The following is a 12496-nucleotide window of genomic DNA, read 5'->3' on the forward strand; positions in this document are numbered from 1 at the left end:
CGTGGGGGGCGGTGGTTCTCTTTGAGCGACAGACAATAAGGATGTGGGTTCTTTCTTCCCTTTCATGCTTCATTTTTTTGATTTAATTTTGTTATTTACCTTGTTTTTTGCTGTTTGTCACAACAAATAAAATTTTTATACTGCAATTTGTAGCATGGAGGATCCAGAAGGGATCTGGAGAGAATGGATCTCAATAACTAGGCATCCTGAATTTCGTTACAAACGAGTTTCAGAGCCATGACCTGAGGTACCTTTTTGCTTGTTACTCTTGCTTGAATTCATATATATGCTCTGTTTACTCGGCAGAGTTTAATTGTTTGTACTCATACGTGTCTGCATTTCTTAATGTCGTTTGACTATCTAAGAGCTTGGAAATAGAGGAGAAATCAACAAGACAGATGGTGCCAAACAGCCAATGGTGCACTGTTTCTCCTTTCTACTAATGATAAAACCATCAAATTTTGGAAGGTAAGGAGGATGGTCTTATAACAGCAAAAACTACTTCTCCTGCCTTTTTCTTTCCTATATTTTTTCCCAATCTGTTATAGATGTGCAGAAGATGACATTTTTTAATACACATTGGAATATGGCATCTAAAACCACCGCTTTTTGTATCTGCTTATTCATGTATGATATAATGTAAGCAGTACATGCAATTGTTCTACTTGATATCCGTTTGACGACTCCACATTTTGGGTTACCTTTATCCATGGTCATGTGTTTTCAAGTTAATATACTTGCATGCACTGGGAGCCTTGATGTTTAGATTTGTTGCATGTAGTGGTTTTCTGTATCTTTGTTTTCTCTGGGGCTTGTTCTTTGGAGGATCTAAGTTTATACCTGTCAACTGCACAATTGAAAGCTTTTGTACTTGAATACTTACGGTGGATAGAAAAGCAACATTCCTTTGATTCCTATGCAGACAGCAGATTCACTTGTATATCCTTTTCATTCAAAATTGTTTTATTTAGTTTCCTGTAAAAGTATTGCAACGATGAAGTTACTTGCATAAAATGTGGTGTTAGACTTTATGAAGGGGAATGTATCAGTGCTGAGATTTGGATCACATAGGTGTATAAGCTGCAGGGAGGTTTGCTTGGAATCTTGCTAGACTGGGTTACTATGTACTCATTGCTTTATATTAATATTCTTTTACTGAAGCTCTAGGCTGCTGGATGTACTGTGATAGGAATATTTAATTTAAGTAGGGATCACCTTCAATTTTATTCATTCTCACCAGCTTTTCTTTTAACTTATTTTTTCGCATTCTTTTTCATTTTCTATTGTTTGCATTTTTCAAGCATGTATATTTTGACACTAGTATATCATGCCATAAACAACAAAGGTGAAAAGAAAGAAAGAACCAAAGAACGTTTTAACCCTTGGAAAAAAAAAAAAAAACTCCAAATTTCTAAATTTCATAAATAAATAAAAATAAAAATTCCTAGAGAGAGAAACTAAGACAAAAAGTATTTTATTTTATTTTATTTTAATTTTCTAGAGAGAGAAGCAAAAAACCAAGGCACAACAAAAACATAACATAACATAACACAACACAACATAATAATAATAAAGTTTTGTTTTTGTTTCGGTTTTGAGTTGTGTTGTGTTCAATGGTTGAATTAGGAATCGGAATCTCATTGGTGCTGTAATGATGCGATCTTCGATTTGCTGATTTGCTTTGGCCGTTGATTTTGGTTACTTTGGGTCAACAACAAGGGACAAAACAGAGAAATGAACGGCGGTGAAGAGGTTATCACGGTGACTCCACCGCAGCCGCTCGAGTGGAAGTTCTCTCAGGTCTTCGGTGAGCGAACCGCCGGGGAAGAAGTCCAGGAAGGTGAATTTTTTTATTTTGTTGATTTGTTTTATTTGTTTATTGGTATTGTTGTTATTATGTGTTTTGGATCTATTAGGTTTAGCTTGTGTTTGATGCAATTAGGGTTTGATTTTGGGTTTTGGATCTAAAATGGATCGTGGGTTATTGAGTAATTGGGGTTTAGATTTGTGGGTTTGTTTTGGTTTTGGTTTTGTTTGATTGTATTGTGTTGAAATGAAGTGCATGCACTTTGTTTTTGTAAGTTGAAGCTGTGAGTTATGTTTTAGATCTTGTTTGGTTTTGTTAATTGATACATTGGGATTGTAGTGCATGCATCAAGTTATGATTTTTTGGAATTTTGATTGAAATTGTGATATGGGTGTAAGCGTATTTTGTTAGCTTGATTTATAAATGAGGATAACATGTAGATTTCTCTTTTTTGGTTATGCAACTATTGGTGATGCATAGGACCTACTGGCTACATGGGAGATAGTTCTTTTTTCCCTATTGTCTGCTTGGGGATTTTGTTTCAAGTTAGTTGTCTAATGGTGAATGTATTACCAGCTAAGTAGCTGTCACCCGTTGTAATTATTCAGGTTAAAGGATATGTACATTGCTACTGAGGTTGTAGCACTTGTTAGTGGTTCATTAGTTTTTGATTTTGGTAGTTCAATAACTGAACTTAATTCATGTTAAGAAAGGTTTAAGCCCAGAATACTTTGGGTTGAGTGCTTACTAACAACTATGTGGAAATAAATGAGTAAGCTCAATTTATGAAACCTGTTGCATTGCTGTGGAAATCGGGATGGATGTGGTGATTAGTCATCTCTGATCTTGATATCATATGTATTAAGGAGCGATAACTTTTGGTGCAATCTATGGACATAATTTAACCTCAGCCTGTATCCATGTTTGATTTGATTAGCATACATATGAGGAGAATCTGGATATGCGTTTCGGGAATAATGTTTTACGTTGAATCTCTTTCATCAGTGGAAATCGAAATAAAGGGGTTTTACTATCTTGTACTTGGACAAGAATGAGGATTGTGATCTGTATGAGACATCACCAATGAAGGAAAAGACAGTGGAAGCGAACTAAAATAATGTGGAACAGAAATCAACTGCAATGGGGCTCCAAAAGAAGTGGCTACAAGTTGTGATGAAGGATCATGAATAATATTATGATTCCCAAAACAATTGTAGGCCAACATATTGAGTGTAGACTATGATTCCAGATTTCACGGAGGATATAGCCCTAGAAGACATTAATGAGTAGATTATTTAGGTTGAATACCGTATATCTCAAGTAGGTTGCCAGGGATTTGAACAATTGACCCTTGGTTGAAGTTAAAGGGCTTTTACCACTTAGACTAAAATGTAAAATTTTAAACCTATCATTGACATCAGATGGGTTCTGATGAAGAACTATATCTGTGATATCTATGTTAAACCATTGAAGAATTGAAGACCTGTGCTCAAGAAAGTAGATGATGAATGCAATTAAGTTGATAATCTTCCTCCTGCATGTGCTTATCCACCATGGGTCAAATCTCTATAATTTTTCTTTTTCCAAGGATTGTGGTAGTAGGAAATATTTTAAGTAGAATTATTGAACAGTCAAACTGAGCTGGAAATTTTTATTCACTGTCTTGTAATAGCTTCAGGCAGGAATTTGTTGAGACTGATCTCCTAGAGGAACTGTGCAATCCTCAGAACAGGTGCTCTTGGTATAGTGTGTTTTAGTTTTTGAATAAAGTAGTTTATCAAACCGGAAAATGTGCCAGACTCTCTTTTGTGGCATCATTATGTTTTCACAATGTATTTATGTAGAAAGAGTTGACACAAAGCAGACAACCGGTGGAGATGTCAAGGTGTAAACCTTCAGTTGTTATATATAGAATATATATAGTAAATATATTTTGGGGATGAACAAAAAGTTATAACTAGGGACTAGGAAAGGTAGTTGTTGTATTTGCAGTATAATAGGTGGCCTTCATCTGAGCAAATGCTGTTTTAGCATATAACTTTTCACATATCCTAGTAAATCAAATATATCTCCTACAAAAGAAAATTTACACTCATCATTTTGGTCGAAGGATTATGATGGTATTTCTCTTATCATAATGCAATTGTATATTTCTTTATTTTATTGGAAGGTCTGATGGGATTTCTCTAACTGGCTGCCTTTCTTTTCTCTGCAGTTGATATAATTTCAGCAATTGAATTTGACAAATCTGGCGATCATCTTGCTACTGGTGATCGTGGGGGGCGGGTGGTTCTCTTTGAGCGAACAGACAATAAGGATGTGGGTTCTTTCTTCCCTTTCATGCTTCATTTTTTTGATTTAATTTTGTTATATTACCTTGTTTTTTGCTGTTTGTCACAACAAATAAAATATTTTATACTGCAATTTGTAGCATGGAGGATCCAGAAGGGATCTGGAGAGAATGGATTATCCAATAACTAGGCATCCTGAATTTCGTTACAAAACCGAGTTTCAGAGCCATGAACCTGAGGTATCCTTTTTTGCTTGTTACTCTTGCTTGAATTCATATATATGCTCTGTTTACTCGGCAGAGTTTGAATTGTTTGTACTCATACCGTGTCTGCATTTCTTAATGTCAGTTTGACTATCTAAAGAGCTTGGAAATAGAGGAGAAAATCAACAAGATCAGATGGTGCCAAACAGCCAATGGTGCACTGTTTCTCCTTTCTACTAATGATAAAACCATCAAATTTTGGAAGGTAAGGAGGATGGTCTTATAACAGCAAAAACTACTTCTCTTGCCTTTTTCTTTTCCTATATTTTTTCCCAATCTGTTTATAGATTGTGCAGAAGATGACATTTTTTTAATAACAATTGGAATATGGCATCTAAAACCACCGCTTTTTGTATCTGCTTATTCATGTATGATATAATGTAAGCAGTACATGCAATTGTTCTACTTGAATATCCAGTTTGACGACTCCACATTTTTGGGTTACCTGTTATCCATGGTCATGTGTTTTCAAGTTAATATAACTTGCATGCACTGGGAGCCTTGATGTTTAGATTTGTTGCATGTAGTGGGTTTTCTGTATCTTTGTTTTCTCTGGGGCTTGTTCTTTTGGAGGGATTCTAAGTTTATAACCTGTCAACTGCACAATTGAAAGCTTTTGTACTTGAATACTTACGGTGGATAGAAAAGCAACATTCCTTTGATTCCTATGCAGACAGCAGATTCACTTGTATATCCTTTTCATTCAAAATTGTTTTGTTTAGTTTCCTGTAAAAGTATTGCAACATGATTGAAGTTACTTGCATAAAATGTGGTGTTAGACTTTATGAAGGGGAATGTATCAGTGCATGAGAATTTGGATCACATAGGTGTATAAGCTGCAGGGAGGTTTGCTTGGAATCTTGCTAGACTGGGTTACTAGTGTACATCATTGCTTTATATTAATATTCTTTTACTGAAGCTTCAGGCTGCTGGATGTACTGTGATAGGAATATTTAATTTAAGTAGGGTATCACCTTCAATTTTATTCATTCTCACCAGCTTTTCTTTTAACTTATTTTTTCGCATTCTTTTTTCATTTTCTATTGTTTGATCATTTTTCAAGCATGTATATTTTGACACTAGTATATGCATGCTTATGCCCTACGCCTACTTATTTATTAGCAATATCTGTCTGAGTTGAACAGGTACAGGAAAAGAAGGTCAAGAAAATTTCTGACATGAATTTGGACCCTTTGAAAGCTGTAGCAAATGGAAGTGTTGCTAGTTCAAGTAATGCTAGTAGCCCTAAACCATATCTTGCAAATGGTGGATGTCTGGACAAATCATATAGTTCTCTGAGCAATGAATTTTCGATTCCACCTGGGGGCATTCCTTCACTACGTTTACCGACGGTAGTTGTACTCAGCCCAGTCCATTCTCCTTCCTGTGATTATAAATCTAGAATTGGTGTAATTTTCTGCAACTTAAACTGCTCCAGTTATTCTTGGGGGGGATCAGTTTTGCCATTTTTATCATACCTAAAAACATGTGTCAGCATTTAAAAAGTTAAATTAAGCTGAAGAAAAGACTTGGGAATCAGGAGTTACTCCTGCAAAAGCCTTTCCTTACATAAAGTGCATTATATTAATGAATTAGTTTTGGGCTTAAATCTGCAACTGAGGTAGGCGTGGATCAATGATCTGTGTGATTAGCTTAGCTTCATATGTTTTTTATGATTTTATCACCTCGAGTATGCTACTTTTTCAATACTTTTATTAATTAGTAATGGAAAAAAAAAAATCATGTTGGATAACCATTATTGTTGTCAATCGGTGAACTGCTTGTTGTATTACATACAATACTGACTCAAACTTTTATTCAGGTAACTAGCAACGAGATTAGCCTAATGGCTAGATGCCGAAGGGTATATGCTCATGCTCATGACTATCATATCAATTCTATCTCAAACAATAGGTAAATTTATCTCATATTATTTAGTTTGTAACTCTTTCTGAAGATGTTTTAGTCTGTATGCTTTACATTTGGAATGTTTTATTGGCTTAATCTCGGAAGATACATGCAATGGAAGTGGTGTTGAGATGTGTCTTAGGTTTAAATCTTATTAATAACTAATTAGTGCTTCAATTCCTTTGCTTTTTCGTTCATAACATAGAATTCACTAAATTTTTTCCGTAGAAAAGAGTATCAAGTGATAACAGCTAAACTTATTCATGGTATCTTGTTGCTTGATTTTAGATTTTTTTTAATTATTAGCTTAGGGCTCCTTTCTTTTCTATGAGGTCAGGATTTGAGCTTGAGTTCAGCAGTTTGGATAGCCAGATAAAAAAAATTCAAAGTCTGCTGGTATTTTGTAAGATGTTAAATGGACTGGGAGTCGCTGGCCTTCCTCTACTTTTCTTTCCTCTCTATGTTCCAATATACAATATGTACTTTTTGATGCCTAGAAATCGCTTGACCTTTCTAAATCTTTGAATATTGATGCTAGTAACTTCAGTCGTTCAGAGTTTATATTGGGGCATTCTTTGAGGGTATTCTTTCACTATTTTGTTCTTTAGAACATCAAATTTACCTCTTCATTCGATGTAGTGAATTGACTCTTTCTAGCATGTTATATTATGTGATGTGTGCTTCCCCTCTCATTATTGGCATTGGATTGAATGATTATACTGATCCTCTTTCTGTCTTGCACTACAGTGATGGTGAAACATTTATATCAGCTGATGACCTGCGCATCAATCTTTGGAACTTGGAAATTAGCAATCAGAGTTTTAATATTGTTGATGTCAAGCCTGCAAACATGGAGGATCTAACTGGTAAAATATCTTGGTATTTAGGGTAGTATTGAATTTTTTCTCACAGTGGTTTCCTATTGGATTCTGATCTGATGAAATATGATTTCTGGTACTTTGATTTGTCATGGAAGCTTTTGTTTCTTCTCGTGTCCTCACCCTGTGCCTTTTCATGTGTGTCTCTTGTCTGTGCATATTTTTGGACATTTTTCACGCTGTTCCTGTCCTTTTTTTAAAATTCTTTGGGGACTAAATTGGCGATTGTTGGAATTTGTGTAGGAAACTGAGTTGATCAGGCTAGCTGGTTTGTGCTAGGCCTGAATAATCTGGTTTCCACTGTACTAGCCAAACTTTTTTTTTTTTTTTAACATTTCTTTTTCCATAGATTTCCTTATTAACTTTCTATTCTTTTCCCTCTTTCTTTGGTTTGCTTGTTTTATTGTTTGTTTTTAAGTTCATGCTTTTTTTTTACTGATGTCTTGCTGAAACCTTTTACCCATTTTTATTTGTTTTTGCAGAGGTGATAACATCAGCAGAATTCCACCCTACCCATTGTAATACGTTAGCATATAGCAGTTCTAAAGGCTCAATACGGCTTATTGATTTGCGACAATCGGCTTTATGTGATTCTCATGCTAAATTGTAAGTGGTTCAGTTGGTTTTTGTTTTTTGAATGTCATCTGTGCTAGAAGGGAAAAAAAGTGGATATTTCATTGGCTTGGACACATTTACTCATGGAAGACAGGGAAAAGCATCTCTTCAGTTATTTTATTGGATATGATAGAAATTTGCTTCCAGTTTCCTCTAATATGCTTTGTACACAGATTTGAGGAACAAGAGGCGCCTGGTTCTAGATCATTTTTCACAGAGATAATTGCTTCAATCTCAGATATTAAATTTGCAAAGGACGGAAGATATATACTTAGTCGTGACTACATGACTCTTAAGGTTAGGGATTTTTGTCTATGTTTTTTACTTGCATTTCAGGGATTTTTGTCTATGTTTTTTACTTGCATTTCATAATTGCAAATAATATTTTGTGTTATCTGCTCATTGTGTTACTGATATTGTGACCATAATGCTCTCTTTGAATGCTACTTTTTCGAGCCTTTGTCCTGGCTGTTAGTGGTTTTCCTTTGTACTCCTATTATTATGATCAGTTACATCCTTGCTTTCACATCAAAAGCTCTAAGCTATAGGTCACATGTTTTGTTTAGTTGTGTCTGTATTGTCATGTCCAACAATATTTTCTGTATGTTTTATTCTTCATCTGTATCTCAACACTAGTTTGAGCGTTTCTCCAAGGACTAGCTTTTTGCACACATGTGACTTGTCAGATTTTTTGGCAACTTGCATAAACTTTTTCCTGGTTTTAACTTGAGTGTTTTACTTCTTTGGCAGTTGTGGGATATTAACATGGATTCAGGTCCTGTTGCAACTTTCCAGGTTCATGAATATTTAAGACCTAAGGTGAGGATTTTATCTCTGGACAAAACCAAACCCAATACGTTGCGCTTTTTTTTTTCTCTTCCTGTGTCTATTGTGATTAAACTTTTCTTTTTTGTTTCCAGCTGTGTGATTTATATGAAAATGATTCAATCTTTGATAAATTCGAGTGTTGCCTAAGTGGTGATGGATTGCGAGTAGCAACAGGTTCTTACAGGTACGTTTTTGTGTATAAATTCACCGTTTCATTGCTGTGAGAACCCCTGGACTTCATATTGATATTTTGTAACTATCATCACAGCAATCTATTCCGTGTGTTTGGTTGTGCACCGGGAAGTACTGAAGCAGCAACGTTGGAGGCCAGCAAAAATCCAATGAGGTAATTTAGATATCAATAAGAATAGCATAACTGAGGATTTATGTAAAAACACTACAGGATATAAATTTTAATATGCTGTTATAGGAGACAAGTTCAAACACCTTCAAGGCCTTCCAGATCCCTTAGCAGTATAACACGTGTTGTCAGACGAGGTAAGTTTAACTTCATAGTTTCTTTTGTTCCAAATTTTAAAGTGAATTGGACTTCTTTTTTTCATCTCTCCGTCATTTACTTTTGTTATCTTTCCTAGAATTTGATTATTCTGTGGATTGGGGGACTGTAACAGGAGCAGACAGTCCTGGAGTTGATGCAAATGGAAATTCTTTTGATTTCACGACAAAGTTGCTCCACCTAGCATGGCACCCAACTGAAAACTCAATTGCTTGTGCTGCTGCAAACAGCTTGTACATGTACTATGCATAAAGATGGTGCGGGAAGAAATGTATTTCTTGGTTAACTTTTTTGGGTTGCTGTCGGAGAAGGCTTCTTTTCCCTTTCCCACCAACCAGTGAACTGGAGGCTACATAAAATCGTCACACTGGCGCAAGTGCCCCTTAACTCTGTAGCACATGCTATAGTAGGAAGGTTGTGAAATGGCTGTCACAGAATCCACGAGGAAGCTACCTGATTTTGTTCCCGGGTGGGCAGCTTGATTCTCTTTTTACTTAATTCCTCTTCCCAAGCCCCCAAATTCCTTCTTCCTTTTTCTGTTTTGCGCATCTCCTGGTAAAATAGTAGATGCAGTTATGTTTTAAAATTGTGTTGGGTCGAAGTCCAAGAAGAAAAATGTGATTGTAGCTCTCCTACAACAAAAACTAAAGGATGTTCAATATTTGCCACTAGGTTTAAGGTAAATGTAGTTTTTTTTTTTTTTTTTCTTTTTTTTCATTTTTTTTACAAATCTTGGTGGGAAGGAGCTGTTGAAAACTTGCAGTGCATCATTTTTTTATTGATTCTTTGTTGTGTTTGGAACATAACCCTTTAGTTCTAAGATAAATGTAGCCTCTGTTTTTCTTTCCTCATTCTTTGTCACTAGGTTTTTCCAAATGACTTCTGATTCAAATTTTCCAGGCTTCATCAAGTCTTTGGTGGGACGTGCCGCTAGGGTTAAGATTATTGCTTCTCTGTTTGCTTTTCTTGTTCATTTTTTTGGTCATAACTTTTGTCGTCCTGGAAAAAAAAAATGTAGATTTTGCATTGTACTTCTGTAAACTTGTTCTTGAAACTTTTGTTTTTTTTTCTTCAGAATACTTTTGAGCCATGATGAGCCAACGCTTATATAGTAAGGAAATGATGTTCTTCCCATTTGTCTCTCTGCTTTTACTGTTTGTCCATTCATTGTAGACGATTTGCTTCAAATCCTGAAATTCTAAACCTGCTTAAACTTTTAATCGATGAAATTAAGCTCCATCAATCAAACGGCCATATCCATTTCTATGCTTGACCGTTAATCAAGATTAAGTGGAACCCACAAAATGCGACTGTGGTTGATCTCATGAACTGGGCCTGTGTGATCATCCTTCGGCTAGCCTATTGGGCTGCTGAGGTGGTGCATAAATGTGGGTGAAGACTTGGATCAGTTTGGGATCATTGTGGGCCCGGATCCAGCCGGCCCACCCTAGCCCAGACATAGTTATATAATGACTGTTAACTGGTATACTAACATAAAATTTTAAAACACACAAAAAAGGGATAAAATTCTGTTAATTATTGTTAAATTTTTTAAATAGTTTTAATTTTTATTTTTAAACCCGATAATTAAATAATTAGTAAACTAAAATTTAAATTTTTTTTTTTTATCTAAATATGATTTTATTGTTTTAAAAATATTTTTAAATTTATAAATATTTAATGAAATATTTTGATTTGTTGAATTACCTTCTTACCTTCTTTAAAGTTTAATCTAACATATTCTTTTAGGGTATCTGGTAATTTTATAATGAATAAAGAATTACAACTAAATAGGAAACCTTTAAACGAATTGACCCTTGAGAACAAGACGAATCGATAACAAAAATAAAACAAAAGAAACTAGGACGAACAATCCTTTACAAGAGAACCCATTTCCGAGGACTAAGAAACGAGTGAGGGTACCAAACAAAATCCCTCACACCTAAACAGATTTGTCATTTTATTTGTGTGATCATTTTCTAATTAGTTTAAAAATAAAGTGTCCGTAAATTGATAAAACGCCGCAATTGAGTCCTCAAGAAAAAAAGGGGTTTACTAACTTAAAGAATTATCTAAACTTGCTTTGCATGATGTTGTTATCACATTTTGATGGTAGCACAATTCATTTTATTAAGCTGATAAACATCATCATGTTAGAATGACTTAATTTATATATATAATAAATGCTGTCCTCCTCCATTGAAAAATTAGGATTTTATTTAATCAAAACAGAAAATTAGCCATTAAGATGATGGAGGAAACTGAATATTTTTCAATAGAGATTTGTTTTAGAATATGTTAGAACTCAAGCCTAAGGAAGAACCCAACCCAAAAGACCGGCCTAATAAGTGGAAGAACTCATAGGCTTAAGTACCACACTTGGTGGGTGTGCGATCTCGATGTGGGATCCTAACATTGCACCTTCTTTTAAGAGCCGCTGTTTACGGCGACTTTCACTCTATCGGCACTGACCTGACGGTAGCCATTTCTCCCTTTGGGCGGCTTCACTCACCTATTAGTCATTCAATGCATATTGCACCTTAATCTAGCCTATAGGTAGTCCTTTCCGTAGCCCAACTCTCAACAAAAAGCACCAATATTAGATCTCAAAGCGAAGGGAGAGCCAACCTCAAAAGACAGGCCTGATAGGTGGAAGAGCCCCTAGGTTTAAGTATCACACTAGGTAGGTGTGAGATCCTAACGTGGGATCCTAACAGAATCTCTGAGTATTTAATCATTCATCAATCAAGTTCCGAGAAAATTGAACATTCCTCAACGGGAGAAAATGAAATTCATCTCAACAGGGATTTGTTTTAAAATCTCTCGCTAACTAATCATCCATCAACTGAAATATTTCATGTAGGATTCAGCCACAAGACTTTGATGACATGAATCACTCTTATAGATATTTGATATTTACATTAAATTTTTATAAATATTTAATATCAGTTTGTATACTTCATAATTAATGTCTATAAACATTTTACTCATAACATAAATAATGATTCCAATTAAGATTTTTGTTTTACTTTTTGTTAAAATTAAGAACTGTGGACTCAAATGATTATGAAGTATCAGCCTTTTAATGCATTAACTCTATGTATCTTAAAGGGCTGATGATGCCCATCAAACAAATTATTTCTAAATTTTTCAATCTTAATCCAAAGTTTTCACTAAATAATTATTTCATTGTATCATTTTTTCTGTATTATTGGTAGAATGATAAGATAGTAGTAATACCCTTTTAATATTATTTGAAAATTAAGTCAATACACATTTCTTGGTAAGCTGTTACAAAGAAACTCACCCATAACAGAAGGGATAGAGATCAGAAAACCTTTTTCTTTTATCGCCAAAACTTTCTCATTCTTAAAAATTCTAGAGAAAAA

At 34.8% G+C, this 12496-nt stretch overlaps 1 protein-coding gene across 3 annotated transcripts; it reads left to right on the top strand.

Moving 5' to 3' along the window:
* Nucleotides 1-1551: 1551 nt before the first annotated feature.
* On the top strand, nucleotides 1552-10241 carry LOC116115858 (serine/threonine protein phosphatase 2A 55 kDa regulatory subunit B beta isoform). 3 transcript variants are annotated; one of them, XR_004125734.1, is made up of 15 exons: nucleotides 1552-1840; nucleotides 4023-4126; nucleotides 4239-4337; nucleotides 4447-4566; nucleotides 5507-5716; nucleotides 6184-6275; nucleotides 7017-7135; nucleotides 7630-7753; nucleotides 7936-8059; nucleotides 8513-8581; nucleotides 8683-8774; nucleotides 8859-8936; nucleotides 9021-9088; nucleotides 9223-9576; nucleotides 10183-10241. XR_004125734.1 is itself a non-coding variant. In XM_031401985.1 (14 exons), the coding sequence occupies exons 1-14, from the start codon at nucleotides 1735-1737 to the stop codon at nucleotides 9357-9359; spliced, it is 1542 nt and encodes a 513-aa protein (XP_031257845.1). In that variant the 5' UTR covers nucleotides 1552-1734; the 3' UTR covers nucleotides 9360-9955. The 3 variants fall into 3 exon arrangements, 2 of the variants coding, with proteins under 2 accessions (XP_031257845.1, XP_031257846.1); XM_031401985.1 differs by lacking the exon at nucleotides 10183-10241 and having other exon boundaries at nucleotides 9223-9955; XM_031401986.1 differs by lacking the exon at nucleotides 10183-10241 and having other exon boundaries at nucleotides 5507-5713; nucleotides 9223-9955.
* Nucleotides 10242-12496: the final 2255 nt, after the last annotated feature.

Source organism: Pistacia vera, unplaced genomic scaffold, assembly GCF_008641045.1.
Source record: "Pistacia vera cultivar Batoury unplaced genomic scaffold, PisVer_v2 Contig754, whole genome shotgun sequence".
Classification (NCBI taxonomy): Eukaryota; Viridiplantae; Streptophyta; class Magnoliopsida; order Sapindales; family Anacardiaceae; genus Pistacia; species Pistacia vera.

Excerpts from the sequence above, each read along its gene's own strand:
- LOC116115858 (XM_031401985.1), top strand. The coding sequence starts at position 1,735 with ATGAACGGCGGTGAAGAGGTTATCACGGTGACTCCACCGCAGCCGCTC. Across the intron at positions 7,136-7,629 it reads AAACATGGAGGATCTAACTG|AGGTGATAACATCAGCAGAA; the intron begins GTAAAATATCTT and ends TTGTTTTTGCAG. Across the intron at positions 8,775-8,858 it reads GTAGCAACAGGTTCTTACAG|CAATCTATTCCGTGTGTTTG; the intron begins GTACGTTTTTGT and ends CTATCATCACAG.